The sequence below is a fragment of the Dipteris shenzhenensis genome, chromosome 21 (genome assembly GCF_047967505.1).
Source record: "Dipteris shenzhenensis isolate YYH24624 ecotype China chromosome 21, Dip_SZ_1.0, whole genome shotgun sequence".
Classification (NCBI taxonomy): domain Eukaryota; kingdom Viridiplantae; phylum Streptophyta; class Polypodiopsida; order Gleicheniales; family Dipteridaceae; genus Dipteris; species Dipteris shenzhenensis.
The window spans coordinates 1754723-1776223 of NC_141616.1; the positions used below are offsets into that span (position 1 = coordinate 1754723).

Sequence of the window (21501 nt, forward strand, 5' to 3'; positions counted from 1 at the left end):
ATGCAAATGGGGGAGTGATTTTTGCTAAGGAGGGAAGTGATAAGACCTGAGTAAATTCACGGGTTAAACCAAGTGGGTGATGCAAATGAGGGAGTGATTGTATGAGCATAAAGTATAAGTGCCCTATAAGAAGGTGGGAGGCCTAAGTTGTTGTTGCCTATAAAAAAGAGAGGAAGGAAGAAAGAAGAAAAGGTGAAATTTGCACGAAGCAAACGACGTGGGAGGGAGTGCGTTGCGACCACCACCTCCCCTTGTGCATATTTGTGCTCCATTATATCCCATCTTCTTCCCAACTTCAACCTTGTGCCCTTGTCCACCAGCACCTCCCTCCATCGCCATGGTGCTCCCCTCCCTCCTCTTCTTCCTCCTACTCCTTCCTTCTTCCTATTCGGCTTTCGACTACACCGATGCTCTTGATAAAACCCTCCTCTTCTTCGAAGCTCAGCGCTCCGGCCATCTTCCACCCACAAACCGTGTCGCTTGGCGTGGCGACTCCGGTCTGCAGGACGGAAAGCAACAAGGCGTGAGTCGGCAAACAGCCATTAGTTCATCTTCGTATATCCACATGGCGGCCGGTTTGCGTGACATGCCGGTTTGGGTTCATGACACTGATGAGCCTGTGCTGTGCTCTGCAGGTTGACCTGGTGGGTGGCTACTACGATGCTGGTGATCATGTCAAGTATGGCCTCCCCATGGCCTTTAGCATCACGATGCTTGCGTGGGGGGTGGTGGAGTATCGTCAACAGACGGCGGCCTCCGGACAGTTAGACGCTGCGTTAGAAGCCATCAAATGGGGAACGGATTACTTTATCAAAGCTCATCCGCAGCCCGATGTCCTATGGGGAGAGGTTTCTTTCCTACTAATGCTAACGCTTATCTACCTAATAACTAATATCCGATATATTGATAACGATGAGCAGTTAGCATTGATATTTACGAGGGTATGTATAATTCTGGAAGGTGGGCGACGGAGCGACGGACCATAACTGCTGGCAGCGAGCCGAGGATATGACTACATCAAGACAAGCTTACAAAGTCGATGCTAGTCATCCGGGGTCGGATTTGGCCGGCGAAACCGCCGCAGCTATGGCTGCCGCATCTATTGTGTTTCGACAAACTGATTCTCAGTATTCTCAAACTCTTCTTCAGCATGCGAAACAGGTAATACAATGAACGATGTTTTGCAACTATGTTTCCCAGCTTAGCGCTTATTTGTTCCAAGCTAAAATCTCCATTTTTACACGACATGCAGATCTTTACGTTCGCGGACACGTACAGGGGCAAATACGATGACAGCATCACGGTTGCACGTAATTTCTACGAGTCCGTGAGTGGATACAATGTGAGAATGTTCTCTACCTTGAGAAGCAATATTTCTCGTGAATGCCAATCTTTGACGTCGTCTATTAGAACGTGGACCTATGAGATATTTCAGTTTTTGCTCCTTATGCTAGTGCTGCGTTCCTATGAACGTTTGCTCCTGCAGGATGAGCTTCTGTGGGCAGCAATGTGGTTATATGAGGCCACAGGGGAGGAGACATACCTCGAATACATTGCGACGAACGCATATACATTGGGGGGAACGGGCTGGGCTATGAAAGAGTTTAGTTGGGACGTGAAATACGCCGGAGTACAAATTCTAGCTACTAAGGTGCGTCCTCTACTAGAGCAAGAGTAAATTTGCGTCACAGCAGTAATGCATGGAGCAAGCTATCACAATCTTAACGATAGTTTCTTGTGTTTGATTAGGTGCTCTTGGAAGGGAGGGGTGGCCAGCATGGTTCCATACTAAGACAGTACCAAGCAGGCGCTGAGTATTTCCTGTGCTCTGTTCTTAACAAGAACACGAATGGAAACAACGTCGATCGCACGCCTGGTAAGCATGAATATTCCTGCATTAAGAACTACTTCAGAATACTTATTCTGATCAAGGCTCTAGCCTTTGATACCCATCACTTCTGCCGATCTTTGTAGGGGGCCTCCTCTTTACCCGACCCTGGAACAACTTTCAATACGTGACATCCTCCGCTTTTGTTCTGGCTGTCTATGCTGACTGCCTGTCTTCTGCAAGCCAGCAACTTCATTGCCCAACCTCTTCCGTTTCTCCTCCCGAGCTGCTGAGCGTGGCACAGTCCCAGGTAAACGATCTCAGGCATGCACATCTTGCTCCTAATCGTAGAAACAATGCGGTTAAACACAGATTTCCGGTTCATCTAATTAAGAAAATGACATTTACGTAGGTGGACTACATCTTGGGTGACAACCCGAAGGGTATGAGCTATCTGGTTGGGTTTGGGAGCAAATATCCCCAACATGTCCATCACAGAGGTGCTTCCATTGTCTCTTTTAAGGAAAATTCGGCCTTCGTGAGCTGCTCAGGAGGCTACTCAGACTGGTACAACCGAGCGGGAGCAAACCCGAACGTGCTGTTGGGTGCGCTTGTGGGCGGACCGGATCAGAACGATAACTACGCGGACGAGCGAGCAAACTACGAGCAATCGGAGCCGACTACTTCCAGCAATGCTCCGTTGGTCGGCATCTTGGCCAGATTGCATGCCGGCCAACATGCTAGCTACTACAATAGCGAGCACCTTCCAGGTCTCGGATCCAATCCACCACAGTCCAGCTCTCAACTGGCTGGTTTTCAGCACCTAAGTCAATTTAAATTCATGTTGTTGTCGACGAACCCCGCAGTCGATTGTCATGAAGTAACTTTTTGTTCTGTGTTACCTCAGAACCTCGAACATTTCCAGTTCATTCTCGACCAGCTCCACACTTACCTATGCACAAATACGTTCCAACCCCCCGTTATCCAAGAGGTAAATTTTGTATCCGTGCTTAGTAGCTGATGGAACTGTTCAATACCACGGTCTCTGGAATTCTTAATCTCTCATGAGGTCACTAATTCAAGCTGCAAACAACAAACCAAAACGAGATGAGAACGGGCCACGAAAGTCTAATTATTTGGACTGATGCTTCCCACAGGTAGCGCACCTTCCGAGAAGGAACACTCCCCCATAACCTTCCGACAACTAGTCACAGCTTCGTGGTCACACGATGGGATCCTGTACCGTCGATACGCAGTGAGGATGACGAATATTTCAAGAGGCAGGATCAGCCAGTTGAAGCTTGTGATCAAAGGATTAACAGGACAGGTCTGGGGGTTGTCGAAGGTCGGGAGCAGTGCTGAGATCTATAGTTTTCCGCCTTGGGTACAAGTTCTGGCTCCTCGGGGCACCGTAACATTTGTCTACATCCAAGCTGGTCCTCCTTCCACCGTTTCGGTTGCCAGCTTCTCTCCCAGCTATTGACATACATGACTACAATCTCAAAAGGGAGGCAGTTCTCCAATTACACCATCCACCACACTCAGGCAATTTTAATATAACTCTTCTGATTCAGCTTGGAGATTAGAAGCCACATGGCTTCCTTGTGCGAATATTCAAGCTGCGAATAGGAGCCTTGGTAAGAAGTACCGGACTATACACACAAGGTCGCTTGTGACCATATAATTCACAAGCAAAGCATGTTTTCATACCTGTGTTTACAGATATATCCCTTATTGTTCAGTCCCCATGTATAACTCGAGATCTTTTAGGGTATAGTCCCAACGTGTCGCATTTGATTTCTATACGTGTACATCTTATAATACGTCAAAAGAAAGCGAGATCAATGCAAGACCCGCATGCGACAATTCCTCCCAATAGGAATGTTACACATGGCAATAATGCTTTTTAAGTGGTTGGTGGAGCTAAAGAGTTGGGAATGCTTCTTTATGGCTATGTTGGAAGACTCACTAAACTTATACGAATGATGGCTTTTAGAGTCACTTACAAGTACTCTTTGGTTTGATTACCCACCACAGTAACATGTGTGCTATTGATACAAGTTTTGTTCAAGAAGGGAGAGTAACATGTGTGCTATTGATACAAGTTTTGTTTGAGAAGGGGGAAGTTCTAGAAACTCCTTTTATAGAAACATCTTGATTGAACAATAGTGGAGGGTAAAACAACTTAATGGTAGACATATATTAGCAATTTAAAAAATAAAGATAAAAAAAGGACGCATAGTACATGCAAGTATACCTTGAAATCAAAACCATCCAGCTATCTATGATCACAATTTCCCCCCTTTGAAGAATGTCTAGTAGTGTGATTAGCCTAGGGATATCCAATTCTGCTGACGTGTAAATTTTAATACTCCCGTGAATTTTGAATTTTCACACCTCCCACCCATCAAATCTTGGAAGATTAAGTACCTACAACCTACCCCCGCCCTGCAACCTGCACGCACCTCGACATGACCTTGCGTAGACTTTGGTTTGCCATTGTCTTCTTTTGGGTAAGTTGTCTTCTATTCTTTACTTGCCTCACAAGCTAGCTTCTCCGTGTTTTGGTTTGGCATTGTCATCTTTCACTGATCGTCGCCATGGCTTACAAGAGAAGCAAACACTCGAGGGATTCACCTCCAAAAAAATTTAGTGTACCATGTGCATTCAAAAGGAGGGGTATTTTAATCCCACTATTGAGAAAATTTTAACAGGATTACAACAACAAGAGGGGTTTTTTAATTCAACTTTAGAAAAAAATCCATTAGTTCATAAGTAAAGAGGGGTGGTTTTATTGGGGAAAAAATTTTAGATGAGGGGTTTTCTAAATACCCCTTGAATGCACGTGATACAGGCTAGGATTTCTTAGCGGTGCACCCCTCGAGAGCAAAGTGAGATAGAAAAGCTAAAAATCTTGGTCAGGGCACAAGGAACAGAAGCCTCCTTGCAGAGTAGCAACAAGAAGCAATTGTTGCAGATGCACGCATTCAATCATTGCCATTAGAGTGAAGAAAACAAGCTGTGAAGTCATGATTGGTGGTACCCTTCGAGGAAGCAACATCAAGCCATTCAAGTAAATACCATTCTTAAGTCTTCACATGCTTTAGCCTGCAACCTAAAGTTCATAGAGTAACAACCCTACCAACTGGCAACACCTTGTATTTTCATCTCAAAATGTCACCACTATTGCAATAACTTATGTACTTAGGTTGTCTCTTCTTTTCTTGCATTCTATTGAAGCCCATAGACTTCTCAGATTGGGATGATCATGCATTGCTTCCACTCTTCGTGCATCTTTCAAGAGTTTCTCCAAATAACAAGGACATCTGTAGAAAGCAGACGGGATGCAAGATGTTTGACGAGCATATCATACACATGCTTGATACAACATAGGTCAGTGTTTGCCTAAACCATCCTGGTGGTTGTTTGTGAGACTGAGCTTTGGGATAGTTTACTTGTTTCATTTCTTGATACAACGCAAGTCAGTGGCTACCTAAACCAGCCCGGTGGTTGTTTGTGATTGAGTTTTAGGATAGTTTATTAGGCTGGCATGGACTTAATGTGATTATCCTAAACCAGCCTGGTGGTTGGAATATCATGCAACCGTGTGGCTGGTTTAGCTCAAACACCAAAACCATGGCTTGGACTTAATGTGATTGTCCTAAACCAACTCAGTGGTTGGAACATCATGCAATCGTGGTTGGGTCAGCTCAAACACTAGTTATGTGATTGTCCTAAACCAGCCCACTGGTTGTGATATCATGCAACCATGTGGCTAGTTCAACTCAAACACAAGAACCAGGCTGGCTTGGACTTAATGTGATTGTCCTAAACCAGCTCAGTGGTTGGAACATCATGCAATCGTGATTAGGTCAACTCAAACACCAGTTAAGGCTACAGGAGGTAGGCACTAGCAATGAAATGCATTTTTGTTAGTTTAGGATTACTTGCAACCCCCACAAAATATAACCTTTAGTAAATCCCAAACAGCCACCACGCTTGTTTCAGTAAATCCCTATTAATAAATCCCAAACAAGAAAAAAAGTAAATCCCAAACAGTATACTAATCCCAAACAACCATCGAGCTTGTTTTAGTGACAATGACTGTGCAAGAGGGACCATCTAATTCATAGGTTCAAACTAGCATTCAGTTGGAATCAGACTGTAATAACAATGATGGTGCATGAGGGACCATCACAGGCTTAGATTGGCATTGAGCTAGAATCAGAGAGGAATCAGACTCTAATAACAATGACTTTGCATCTAGTTCACAAGCTTAGATTAGCATTCAGCCGGTTTATCAAGCTGTAATAACAATAGTTTAGAATGAGAAATAGCATTAAGCTGGAGATAGACTATAAGAACATATCACACTGTTAGAATTAGCATCTAATTGCACGTCATGAGCAACCATCTAATCACATGTCATGGCTAGGCGATGATGTATATGACCGCCTACGCTAGGCTAGGCTACCAACAGAGCTGGGTGTATGTGCCACTGCTCCTCCCCCCTCATACCATTGAATTATTATGATCTTGGCTCCGATGACCGAGAAATTCTCCCATGGCAACCATCTAATCGCTCGTCATGGCTAGACAATGACGTAAATGAGGCTAGGCTACCAGTAAGTTGGGTGCATGTGCCACCGCTCCTCCCCCCTCTTCCTATTGAATTATCATGATCTTGGCTCCAATGACCAATAAATTCTAGCATGGCAACCATCTAATCACACGTCATGGCTAGACGATGATGTAGATGACTTCCTATGCTAGGTTGGGCTACCACCAAAATCCAGCAGGTGGATTGTGTGTTCTTAGCAACGATAGGCACCTAGAGTTGCACAACTGACACAAGCACAATGGTCAAAAAACACGCTTTGTGTTGTGGTATTCAAATTCGCATGTATACAATGACCACTATACCTTGTGCACATGTCAATACCACTAATATTAATGCTTGTGCAAAGTATTATGTCCATCGAATATGGTTTTCATGGTCGAAGTCGCATTATACCATGTTTTTTACCAAGTCTCATGCACAACAATCAAAAAACACGCTTCGGGATCTCTAATTCGAACGCGCACATATGCAATGGGCACTATGATTTGCACATGCATCAAGACCACCTATCTTTGGGTGCATGAAAATTATCATGTCCATTGGATATGGTTTGCATGGTCAAAGTTGCATTAGACCATTTTTTTCACCAGGTGTCATGCACAACAGCAAAACACGACACAGTCTGAGGTTTGTTATTAGAATGTGCACATATCTGATGGACATGAAAATTTTTGCACACATCAATACCACCTATCTTGAGGCATGTTCAAATTATCATGCCCATCGGATATGGTTTTCATGGTCAGAGATGCACTACGTCATATTTTCACCAAGTGTCACGCACAATGGTCAAAAAACACTCTTCGGAGTTTTTGATTCAAATGCATACATATCCGATGGGTTGTATGGTCGAAGTCGCATTAGACCATGTTTTTGACCCTATCATGCACAACTGTAAAAAAAACCTCTAGGATGTGTTATTTGAATGCGCACATATCTGATGGCCACAACACTCTGTACACAAGTCAATCCCACCTTCCTTGAGGCTTTTGATAAGTATCATGTGCATCGGATATGGTTTTCATCGTTGAAATAGCATTATACCATGTTTTTTATCAAGTCTCATGCACAAGATCAAAAACATGTCTTATTTGAACACCCACATATTTGATGGGCATGATAATTTTTATACATATCAATCACACCTATCTTGAGGCATGTGAAAATTATCATTGTCATCGGATATGGTTTGCATGATCAAAATCGCATTAGACCTTGTTTTCCACATAGTCTCTTGCACAATAGTAAAAAAACACGCTCCAGAGTGTCTTATTTGAATGTGCACATATCTGATGGCATGATACTTTTCACATCAATCCCACCTATATTTAGGTACATCCAAAGTATTTTTCCCATCAAATATGGTTTGCATTGTTGGGGACACATTACATCATGTTTTCACCGAGTGTCACAACGTTCAAAAAACACACTACGAGTAGTCTTATTTGAACGCGCACATATCCAATGGACATGATACTTTGTAGGAATTTTTATCCCACCTAGCTTGAGGTTCATGCAAATCATGTTTACATATGACATGGTTTGTATTGTTGAAGTCGCATTAGACCATGCTTTTTACCAAGTGTCATGCACAACCGCCAAAAAACACCCTCGAGGTTGTGTTTTTCAAATGCGCACATATCTAGTGGCCACAACACTTTGAAACATGTCAATGTCACCTATCTAGAGATTCAAAACAAAGTATGGTGCCCATAGGATATGGTTTTCATGGTTGAAATCGAATTACCATGTTTTTATACCAAGTCTCATGCACAATGCTCAAAAAACACGCTTTGGGATGTCTTATTTGTAGCATGCAGATTTCCAATGGACATGATACTTTGCACATGAATAAATCCTGCCTAACATTGAGCCATGTGCAATGTATTATGGCCATCTTTGGTTTGCATGGTTGAAGTCATATTAGACCAAGTTTTTCACCAAGTTTAATGCACAACAATAAAGAATAAGGCTCCAAGGTGTCTTATGTGAAAACACACGTCAATGGCCATGATACTTGGATCAGATGTCAATTATATCACCTATATTGAGTCACGTGCAAAGTATTGTGGCCATACAATATAATTTGCATGGTTGAAATTTCTTTGGACCATGTTTTTTACCAAGTCTCATGCACAATGATCAAAAAGCGCGCTCCGGGTTGTGTTATTCAAATGCACACATATCCGATTAACACAATAATTTTAAATATGTCAATACTAATGACCTTGAGCTTATAGAGACTATCATGCCCATCGGATATGGTTTCCATGGTCGAAGTCACAACCATGTTTTTCACCAAGTCTCATGTACAATGGTCAAAAAATATGCTCTAGAGTCCGGGTTGTCTTTTTCAGATGCGTTCGTATCCCACGAGCACTTTACTTTGCACACACATCAATCCCACCTATCTTGAGACAACCCAGAGCATATCTAAAAACTTTTCAATAGGATATGGTTTGCATGGTCGAAGTCTCATTAGAACAAGTTTTTCACCGTGTCATGCACAACTGTCAAAAAACACCTTCAAGGTTGAGTTATTCGAACGTGCACATATCTGATGGATATGATAATTTGCACACACATCAATCCCACATATCTTGAGCCTTGCAAGAAGTATCACATCCATCGGATATACTTCACATGGTCAAAAACACATTATATTATGTTTTTTACCAAGTCTCATGCACAACGATTTAAAAACACGCTTCCGAGTGTCTCAACCAAACGGGCACATATTTGTTGGGCATGATACTTTGCACTTGCATCAGTACCACCTCTCTTCAATCATGTGCAAAGTATCTTTGCCATCGGATATGGTTTATAGGGTCGAAATGGCATTGTACCATATTTTTCACCAAGTCTCATGCACAATGGTCAAAAAACATGCTTCGGGTTGTCTTATTCAAACGTGCACGTATTTGATGACCATGATAATTTGCAGGTGTCAATACCACCTATATTAAGGCTTGTGAAAAGTATCATGCCCATGAAATATGGTTAGCATGGCCATGCTTTTTATCAAGTCTCATGCACAACGATCAACAAACAAGCTCTAGGCTATCTTATTTGAATTGCACATATATCCGATGGATATGATTCTTTGCACACGTGTCAATCCCATATATCTTAAGGTTTGTGTAAATTTTCATGTCTATAAGATATGGTTTGCATGGTCAAATTTGCATCAGACCATGTTTTCATCAAGTGTCATGCAGAAAGGTAAAAAAACAAGCTATGGGGTGTCTTATTCAAATGCACACATATCCGATGGGTATGATACTTTGCACATGCATCAATCCCACCAATATTTAGTTTGATGCAAAGTGTTATTCCCATTGGATATGGTTCAATGGCCAGGGATGCATTACATCATGTTTTTCACGAAGTGTCATGTACAACGGCCAAAAACCACGCTCCGAAGTGTCTTATCCTAACGCGCACACATCCAATGGGCACGATACTTTGCGAGCATATCCATTTTACCTATATTTTTGAAAATTATAGTTCCAATTGGATATTGTTTGCATGCTAGTCTCATTAGACCATGTTTTTCACCAAGTGCCATGCACAACCGTCAAAAAACATCCTCTAGGTTGTGTTATTCACATGCGCACATATCCAATGGCCCCCATACTTTTTAAAACCAAAAATACCACCTATGGTAAGTTTCTTGCAAAGTATTGTGCCCATCAGATATGGTTTACATGCTCAAAATCGCATTATTAGGTGTTTTTTTAACAAAGTCTCATGCACAATAGTAAAAAAAGACGTTCCAAGGTGTCTTATTTGAATGTAAACATATTGGATGGGCACAAAACTTTTAACATATATGAATCCTACCTATATTCAGTCACATGCAAAGTATCATGGCCATCGGACATGGTTTGCATGGTCGAATTACATTAAACCATGTTTTGTATTAAGTCTCATGCAGAATAGGCAAAAAAACACACTCTAGGGTGTCTTATTCAAACATGCACATATTCGATGGGCATGATACTTTGAACACACGTCAATACCACCTACCTTGACATTTTGCAAAGTATCATTGCCATTGGATATGGTTTGCATGGTCATGGCACATAACATCATGTTTTCAACAAGTGTCATGCACAACCGGCAAAAAAACCCTCCGGGTTGGGTTATTTGAATGCACACATATCTAATGGACACAATACTCTGCACACACATAAATACCACCTATTTTGAGTCTTATCAAATTATCGTGGCAATCAAACATGGTTTGCATGGTTGAAGTCGCATTATACCATGTTTTTCACCAAGTCTCATGCACAATAGTCCAAAAACACGCTCTGGGGCATCTTATTCAAATGCACACATATCGGATGGGAATTTTGATTTTCACATTTATCAACCTACCTATTTTGAGACAAGTGAAAAGTATCTTTGCCATCAAATATGGTTTGCATGGTAGAAATCGCATTAGACCATGTTTTTCACCAAGTCTCATCCATAACAGTCAAAAAACATGCTCTGGGTTGTGTTATTCGAACGCGGACATATCCGATGGCCACAAAACTTTGCACAGGCAAATCATTCTGCCCAACGGATATGGTTTGCATGATTCCAAGTTGAGCCTAGGTCAATTTGACCCTAAGTGAACCATGGAAAATTGAGCCTAGGTCAATTTGAATACATTAAAAAAATTAAATTCCAATCAATGAAAATCAAAATTGGCTTTATTTTGAGATGTGGATGTGAAAAATGTGTGTTCCTATGAATGTGTATATGTGTGTTTCCAACCGCCGTAAGATCACATGGTCGTAGTTTTGAAATCGACCCAAGGACGATTTGCAATTTTTGGCCCCATTTTCTCATCACCACATATTCTCAGTCTTAAATGTGTGTGTGTATGCATGCATGTGAACAAGGGCATGTGCACATGCACATACGATGTGTGATTATCGTCATTACTACAATGTGCGTGTGTGTGTGTGTAGATTTAATATTCCCATCAATAAATGAACCATATAATTAATCATTGGGCTAGAAAAATTATATATGAGACACGGGAAAAAATATTTGAGGCAGCTAAATTGAATATTCTCGTAAAATTGTAGAAAATTGAGAGTTTTCCTTAATATAGAGTTTGCAAAAAATTAACCTCTTGAAATTAGGGACATGCATCAAATGACACGTGGCCCAAAAACCACGCTGGGTACAGGGTCCCCAAGTCCCTCCCTATAGCCACATGTCAAGATCCACCATAGCCCCCCAAAAACCCTAGGAGGAGATGACTGTGGAATGTTCACTTATCCCTTATATTCAAGGGTCTTCAAATTTCACCTTTACTTACGGGATTTCCTCCCTTCCAATGCACACATGTCTTGTATCCACGATCTCCCCTCAAACAAACCACATGCTCCACTAACCAAACAAGAGGTGGACACCACCTCCAACACCCTCTTGTGGATAAACCCCAAGGCAAACAAACATGATGCTGATCACCAAGATTAGACCAATCAACAAAGGCTAACCATCACCACACTTCACGAGCCTGCAAATCTTGCCAAAGACCATGGGAGGAATATGTATCAGAGAGTCATTAAGAGCCCTCAAGAGCAACCGCCTCCACCACACACAAAGCAAGTCACTCTTATAGCCGCTTGCGGATTGCGATAGTAGTTTCATAGACCAGAAACAGTAGGATGTTGCACCACGTAGCTCGCAAAATCTTCTCAAGATGCCATGTGTCAAGAGAACAACATCTCACGCACGCACATAGGTCCATAATTTTTCCCTACTGTGATACCATGTAGGGATACACAGCAAATGCCACATGGATTGGAAATCACATTGGGTAGGGGGTCCCAAGGTCCCACTGCATAGCCACGTGTCAAGCTCCACAACCCCCCAAAAACCCCCGAGAGGGGATGAGTGTTGAGGATTCACTTAGCCCTTATATTCAAGGGTCTTCAAATTTCACCTATGCTTATGGGATTGCCACCCTTCCAATGCACTCGTGTTTTGCTAACTGCAAGCTCCCCTCAAATAAACTGCATGGTCCACTTACCAAACAAGGGGTGAATACCACCACCTCTAATATTAAAGTACTTTTTACTCCACTAATAGGATCTCATAGCCTTGAAGCACATCTCTGGCATTCTTTTTTTTTTGGCAAATGAGGACATAGTTGAAAAACATGTGCATTTGATAACTTTCCTCAAAGAAAACTTAAGCTAACTCTATTTATTGAATAGTACAATCATGGCTTTGTTCGCATTCTTATTCCAATCCTTGACTCTATAATGTCTTCAAGAGATGATACCTTTTGGGAGATTGTCTACGTAATCTTGATTGGGAGTTGGTGTGTGCCTTGTAACCACTTAGTCATTAGAGATGTTTGCTAATGAAAAGAGAGATGTTATCTCAATTTTGGTCACAAATCATTTGTGGCCAATGGGTTATGTATTCCAAAGCTCCTTGACACCACTAGCTCCTTAGGTGTCAAAACAAAGACATCTCTTAGAGTCTAACATTGGGGCTTTCTTTTTTTTTAATGAAGTTTTTACATGCTAAGGATTGGGGTTCTCATAATACAAGTTATTTTTCTAAGCTTGGCTTTGATACAATGCCATTTTGCAAATTCACTCAAATGTCAATTTGAAAGGTTAACCTCATATTTTAACTTCGCATGGTTCTTACCCGAGGGGTCCACTAGGGTTTATCGTATGGTACCACATGAGTGTAAGGGAGGGGGTTTATATAAGGGAAGGAAGGTACATTTTATAAGGTAAGGTCCCGTAAATAGGGGGTAGATAAGGGGAATTTTCATATATTTATTGCACGCAGGTGACGTCTCCTAATTACTACTAGTGAATCCCCCGTGGGTTCTTAGTAGTGTCCAATCTTAAGAGTTTAGGGGAATTTGTATACGATGGTATAATCAATTTGAAAATGTTTATGTAGAATCTTCATTTACCACACTCTGACCCCCTGTTTAAGTGAACTCATTATTTCCTAGATTTTTGGATTGTAGGCATAAGGAAGAAAATGTAGTGCATTTGGTGTTGTGACTGAGCCTCTTTCCAAAAAGGATAATTCAAAGAAGCATTTAACTTCTCTTCCTTCTATTATCCCAATCCAATGTAAATGAAATCTTTCGTTTAAATGACTTATAGATAACTCGTGCACCCACTCACCCACCCAGTTGAGCCTATTGAGGGGCACCCTACCCTAGATCTCCCCTACAAGCAAGAATGATCGCAGCATGCTTTCCATGTAGGCAGGCAGGTAGCCGCTACAATTGGGCCACCCGCAGATTTTGCTAATCATCAATGTCATTAGGCCTTAATGTCTCCCTCAATAACGTTCGTTCCATAGACACTCATTTCACATTCATAAACATATTGGCATGAGGTATGATACTCCCCCTTTGATATAAAAGTTAAAAATCAAATTTGTATTATTAAAGGCCCCTTTCTTTGCTTTGTTCACCTCCCTTCCTCTCGGCCCTTACTCTCCCTTCTCCCTCCTACTCTAGTGGTCAAAGTCATCGGCGCTCGGTGGACCAATCCTAGCCATTGAATAAACTCCCTAAAATAACCAAAAAATAGTGGGCCATGGTGGGCACTTCCAATTCAATGACGTGTCTCAAACTTTAAAATATCCCATCACATCAAGTGAGAAAGTGTGATGTGTCCAAAACTTCATAACACACCCATCAAATCACTCTACGACTTTGATGATGCGTACGCCTCTGATAAAGACCTTCCCATGGCTTCTACCTACCCTTTCTTCTCCTTTCCCTTATAGCTACTGAACCTCCTCAACCTACATTACTACAATGAAATCTTCAAAGGATCACATAATCGGTGGGAGGGCTAGTGCATGCCATTGAACAGGGATACGTACGAAACGATTCTAGGAGATGCAAAATTGTGAGCTCGGGGGGGGTCAATCATAAATATGTAAGCATAGCACATGGGTTCAACAAAAGGGGTTTTTTTTTTTTTATTGCTCATTATTTACATACAGAAGGGTAACATTTGAAGGGTGTATTCATAGAATCAATAGAAAAATGGTTCATTTTATTCATAAACATTTCACATATAAGGGACTTTTAAATTTGTCTTTGAATGCACATGATACAAAGGATTTACATACAGTGACCCCCCCAACATTGTGAGGAGTAGGAAGGGTTGAGGATGCAAAGGCAAGAGGAGAAGTTGTGGCTCTCAAGAAGTTGGAATTCTTCTAAGGTTGAGGATGCTAGGATGAGGAGTTGTGTAGCTCCCTCGATGCAATGTTTTGAGATTCAATGTGGATTCGCATTTTCACATGTGTTTTTTCTACATACAAAATTAAAAATACTAATGTTTGAATCATGATGAAAGCATTGACAGTTTTTCCCTATCAAATCCTAATTTCCAGCAAGGAAATCTAAGGCTTTTGACATTCAAGCCTTCCACTTGCCCCTCCAACACTTTGGGCAAGCTTGGTAACTGAAATACTTCCAGAAATTGTAGTTTTCAGTTACACTCAGTTTTAGCATTGTCACATTGTGCACATCATCAAATCAAGGGTTTCCAAAATTTGGGGCTTTTGTATTTAAAGCTCACTTTTAGTTGGTAATTCTATCCCTCTACCTTGCTATTTCAATTTCCAGTCTATTTGCTCTCTTCATCTTTGTATTTGAGAAAGAAAGGCCTCGTGTTTCCTCCTGCATATTCTTTTCTTAGCTTACATATATTTGGGACAGCCAGCACTTTGCAGTTGAAAGCCTTGAGGCTTGTGGACAATTTTGCACTTGTATTGGATATTGTCAGTTAGTGCTCTTTGCTTTGCATTTTTTGGTAGTATGGCTGGCCACAATAATGATTTGTTTGGCGCTCTCTGTGAAGATGATAAGTTGGATGGCACCAACTATCCTATGTGGTCCTACCTTATGAAGCATATTCTAGTTGCCAGAAACTTTCAAATATTGTTTCAGGTATATTGATTTGAGGCCAGCCAATGCTCAAGTGGTTGCCCCTACTACTGGCACTCCTCCAGGAGGGAATCCTCCTGACTCTTCTTCCTGTAGTACTCTTGTCACTACTCCTCCTACTCAAGACCAAATCACAACTCCAGAGATGCAAATCCACACTCATGTATTGCCTTATCATGCAAGAGAATTATTATTCCACACATCCAGTCATGCAAGACAGCAAAGGATGCTTGGGATAAGCTAGCTTCTCTTTATTAGGTTTGCAATGAGGCACGGATTGCATATTTGAGAAGTCAATTGCAAGAACTCAGCTTGTAGGAAAGTGACTCAATGGATACATGTTAACAAAGGTCAAGGACCTCATGGAGCAACTTGCAAATATTGATGAAGTGGTGCCTAGTTCTCAGCTTGCTAGCACTACATTGAATGGATTGCCAAACACATATCAAGGGTTTGCTACCACCCTTAAACTTGTGGCCAATGGAAATCCTGATCACACTACTCATTTGATCTGTTAGTCACTTTGCTTTTGTAGGAAGAGCAAAGTCATGCTACTAGGCAAGCTACTATTCCTCATCATGCATTTGCTTCATAGCAAAAAGGAAAAGGCAAAGCTTCCAAGCCTATGGGCAATTTTAAATATGTGCCTAACACTAGCAATTCCTCCAATGTATCTCAAAATAGAGAAGATAAGCCAAAGAAGAAAAGATGCAACTATTATCGCAAGCCAAGGAATGAAATTTCAGAATGCAGGAAGCACATTGCTTCAGAGAAGAAGAAAGCAGGATTGACAGTAAATGCCTCACATGCAATTGAATCCCATGAGCGAGTAGATGCCTCACATGCACATGCTCTCCAGGATGATTGGGCATGGGCTGTCCATTGCTCTTTTGATCCCTCCAAAGTTGATGCATTCTTTTCTGCTAATGATGCTCAGTCTTGGTATTTTGATAGTGGTGCTTCCAAGCATGTAACCGCTTGCAAATAGTTGTTTCATTCCTTAGCTAATGCACCTCAAGGGGGGACTATCCATGGATGTCTTTATCGAAGGTATATTTATATATTAATATAAAATGCTGGCGAAAGTTTATTGTGCTATTTTTATTAGTTTCACAATATTGATAGCATATAGCACCATTTGGTATATTTTCTTTTGAATTTTGAAGTAAAATATGTAAATTCTGGCGAAACTTCAAAAATTTTCACATAAAAGTTTCAAATCCTAGCGAATGTTTCAAACATTTATTTTTATTAGGGCATACAAACTTTCGATGCCAATATAAAAGTTTCACTTCTTAATGAAACTAGCATGAAAAAATCATCCCTGGGACTATCACATGTGCTAATAATGCTTCCTATGCTGTAAAAGGAATTGGAGATGTGCAGCTCACGTCCATTTCAAGCCATCCTGTCACTTTGACAAACGTTCTTTTTGTGCCTGGAATTGAAGTCAACTTGATTTCAATTTCAGCAATTGCCACTTCAGGTTTCAGAGTGATTTTTTATGGATATAGATGCCTAGTATATTATCTTCATGATGACAATGCCATAGTTTTCACTGACACTTTGCAAAAAAGGATTTATCACCTTGATTATCAGTCAACTACACTTTCTATTGAAGCATTTGCTATTTCAAATTCACAGCTTGCTGAAACTCATCTTTGGCATGAGGGAATGGGTTATCTAAACTATAGGCTCTTGCCAAGTTACATTCACAGGGCATGGCAAATGATGTACCTCAAACTCACACAAGTTCCAAACATGTGTGTGAGGGTTGTCTTTTGGGTAAGATGCATCGGTTTCCTTTTCAAAAAGATTGTCCCAAATTCTCACAAAGGAAATTACAACTAGCGCACAATGATGTCTGTGGCCCAATGAGGACAAATGCCATTTGGGGGTATAAATATTTCATGACTTTAATTAATGACTTCACAAGATATTGATGGGTATATGCTTTAAAAGCCAAATCTGAAGTGTTCTCATGCTTTCACACGTGGCTGAACATGGTTGAAAATGAATTAGGATACAAGCCTGTCACCCTCAACACAGATAGGGAGGGAGAGTATATGTCATAGGAGTTTGATGCGTTCTTGTCTTCACAGGGAATTATTCACTCATGCACTACTCCTTACACTCCTCAGCATAATCCAGTTCCTGAAAGAAAGAACGGGTCCACTATGGAGATGGCCAGATGCATGCTTAAGGCCAAGTCCTTGCCTAATAAATTTTGGCTTGATGTAGTGATGTGTGCCAACTACATGCTAAATAAATCACCTACAAGGGCACTGGGACTATTACACCTTATGAAGCATGGAAAGGCAGGAAGCCTTCACTTTCACACATAAGAGTTTTTGGGTCTCTTGCATATGTACATGTACCATCTCAACTAAGACATAAGCTTGATGATAAGGCAAGCAAATGCATATTTATTGGTTACAGCCAGGAGAGCAAAGGGTATCAGTTGTACCAACCAAATACTGGGAAGATTATTGTCAGTAGAGATGTCATCTTTGCTGAACATTCAACTTCTCCTCTTGTGGACTACAAAGAAAAGCCATAAGTTGACATGTTTGATGCCTTTGACTCTTGGTTACCTCTTCTCCCATCAAGAAGGGACTTTTACCAGCAACATGAGCCTCCTGCAGGCCCTCCAACAAGTAATGATCAGTCAGCAACCCATGCTGATTTGCAGGTTCCTCTTCCAGCACAAGATGATCCCAATATTCATGATACAGTGATTGAAGAAAGAGCTATCAATAGACAGCAAAGGCAAGTTCCCAGATGGCTTCTTGACACATTGAGGGATAGCAAACAAGATCAATCTCTTGCTGCCTGGACAAGATTAGGGAATAGATAGATGCATGGTCACTTTCTTGATTTTGCACTCCTTGCTATAGCTTGCATGAAGAGCCTTTGTGCCATAAAGTGCTTTTGATAGCAAAGAGTGGGTGGATCCAATGAGAGCTGAGCTAAAATCTATTCACATGGGAATTAGTAGATCTATCTCCTGGCAAGCATGCCATTGGTACCCGATGGGTCTACAAATTAAAAAGGAAATCTGATGACAGACACAAAGCCCGTCTTGTTGCAAAAAGGGTATGCCCAACAACAAGGAATTGACTTTTAGGAGACCTTTTCTCCCACTTGCAGGATTACTACTATCAAATGTGTCATTGCCATTGTAGCCCATCACCATTGGCAAGTGCACCAGCTTGACATCAAGACTGCCTTTCTTCATGGGGATCTGCAGGAAGAAGTTTATGTGACACAACCTCCTGGCTTTGAGATTGTTGGCTCTAAAAACAAGGTATGCTGGCTGAGAAAAGCCCTTTATGGTTTAAAGCAGGCACCCAGGGCATGGTATGCTAAAATTTACACACTTACTGTCCCATGGGTTTCAAAATAGCCCAACAGAGCCCACTCTTTATGTCTGTGGGAGTGGCTCTGATTTTTTAGTGCTGATTTTATATGTGGATGACATGCTGATCACTGGCCCTAATACTCGGCATATTGCAGCTTTCAAGGCTGATTTGCAACAAGCTTTTGAAATGTTAGACATGGGACGACTGTACTATAAATTGGGCATTCAGTTTGCTCATGTTGAGGGGGGTATTATGATGACATAGTCCAAGTATATTGGACCGCTCCTTGATCGTTTTCAGTTTGAGGATTGCAAGCCAATCTCTACTTCAATGGACCCTAGCTCTAAATTTTCAGCTCATGATGGGAGCCCACCATGGGATATCACCCTTTACCAATAGGCTTTTGGATGTCTCATTTACTTGTGCCACACCAGACCTAACTTATAGTATTCAGTATCCTAGCTCCGCAGGTTCATGCACATGCCCAGTTCATAAGATTGGCAGGCAATGAACAGAGTCTTCAGATATCTCAGAGGCACTCGAGATTTAGCCCTCTTCTATGGTGATCAGGCTTCACTTACCATGCATGCTTACACGGATAGTGATTGGGCAAGTTGTTTCGACACCAGAGTGTCACATATCGACAACTATTTTTTGCTTGGTAGTTCATGTATCTCTTGGTTCAGCAAGAAGCAACCACAGTTGCCACCTCCCGCTATGAGGTTGAGTACACAGCCTTCACAGCTACAGTAGAGTGTGTCTAACTTAGTTACTTGCAGATCTTGGTATACACGAAACATCCTCCACTATGGTCTACACTGACAGCCATAGTGCTTTGGCTATTGTGCATAATCCAGTGTTTCATGCGTGTACCAAGCACATTGAGGTTCACTATCATTATGTTCGAGAGCGGTTGTCAGCAGGAGACATAGAGTTGTCCTACCTTCCCACAGAGAACAACATAGCAAATATGTTTACAAAGGCACTTCCTCATCCAAAGTTCGAAGTCTTTCGACAGGCTTTACACTTGGTCCCCTTTGTTATATGATCTGGCATACCTTGTACATTCATAGGTGGCTATATCCTTTGGGATGAACATGTGCCACCATGACCAAAAAATACCAGGTATTTGAAGACGTTTCCAGAATACTTCAGCCCATACCATGGAGAGGGATTTGTAGGCCGTCTTCTCCCGGTCGTATTGATGCCCTCTGGGCCCTGGTATGTACCATGTAACTTTAGTTATTGGCACTTAGGTCACCTAGTACTTTTAGTGTCTTATGACACCTAGTACTAGTGGTACCAGTAGGACACTCCGTCCAAGAGGTTCCTTTTTTTTCTTTCATTTCTTTCATTGTTGATGTGACGGCTTTCACTCCTTGCTCGACTCTTTGCATCCTTTTGCTTCCGTGAGCCTACAAGCCTATCTAATAGCAAAAACTGATCATGCAGCAGTTGTTGCTCAATATAAGGGACAAAGGGCCAAGGAACCGTGTCTGCGTTGATAGGGGAAATATCAAGGGGTTTATAAATGATGCAGGTAAAGATCTTTGCAAATGTTCTATGAGGGATTTGAAATATTGCAAGGACACTGGATTGCTACAATGGCTAGTAGGATGTGGGAAAAATATGCTCCAAGGGACAAGGATGGTGTTTGGAAAAGAAGGATTACGGTGGTTTGGTCTACTACACCATATTTCTTGTATAACTTGTTGATGTGGAGGGTTCTAATCCAACAATTGCTTTTGAAGACCAAGGCAACCAAATGGAATCAAAAAATCTCACCATTTTGTGGATGTGGGAATGCCTAGCTATGAGATCGTTGTGGAGAAAAGTCATACAATGGTTCAGTAATATGCAGATATTTTTTTACCCTTAAGTTGAAGGTGGTATTGCTAGGTGACAAAGATGGTATGAATGTTGTATTGTGGAGAGTTTGGCAGATCGGAAGGGTGAATATAGTTGGCTATATCTAGCACTCGGCCAATGAACTGTGTCTGTGTTGAAAGGGAGAATCTCAAGGGGGTTATAAATGATGATACTACAAGGACATTGATTGCAACAATGGCTAGTAGGGAGTGGGGAAAATATGCTCCGAGGACAAGGATCATGTTTGGAAAATAAGGATTAAGACGATTTGGTCTGCTACACCATATTTCCGATATAACTTGATGTGGAGGGTTCTAATCCGAAAATTGATGTTGCCAAATGGAATAAAAAAATTCACCTTTTTGTGCATTTTGCAAGTCTAAAGAGAAGGCAAATTTCATGTGCTGTGGGAATGCCTAGTTGTGAGATTGTTGTGGAGAAAAGTCATCCGATGGTTTAGTAATATGCATATATATTTTTCCCTTAAGTAGAAGGTGGCGTTACCAAGTGACAAAGGTGGTATGAATGTAGTATTATGGAGAGTCTGGCACATTGGAAGGGTGAATATAATTGGCTATATCTAGCACGCCAAAAATAAATTGGTTTTCGAAAAATGCTCAGGATCAAGGGGATGGTATAACGAACTAGAGAGTTCACTGAGATTTTGCTTCGGAAGTCTACATGAGGGATCGATGAGAGTTGTGGTGAGCAAAGTAGAAAGTTGTTTAACGATGTATCTAGTCTTTGAGAGAGACTTTTCTTATATAATTTACCATACCGAATTTTCTTTTATATAATATACAATATGTTATTCACGGAAAAAAAGGAACGGTGCCCATTGTACATAATACATAATTGCTCGCATCAG

The 21501-nt window shown here is 41.3% G+C and overlaps 1 protein-coding gene across 1 annotated transcript; it reads left to right on the forward strand.

Moving 5' to 3' along the window:
- The first annotated feature begins 308 nt into the window (after positions 1-308).
- LOC147888351 (endoglucanase 11-like) lies at positions 309-3675 on the forward strand. The gene is made up of 10 exons (XM_087392184.1): positions 309-523; positions 636-848; positions 961-1161; positions 1253-1342; positions 1487-1651; positions 1750-1876; positions 1975-2138; positions 2241-2598; positions 2736-2819; positions 2986-3675. Exons 1-10 carry the CDS (start codon positions 338-340, stop codon positions 3309-3311), a joined length of 1914 nt encoding a protein of 637 aa, XP_087248310.1. The 5' UTR covers positions 309-337; the 3' UTR covers positions 3312-3675.
- The last annotated feature ends 17826 nt before the right edge of the window (positions 3676-21501 follow it).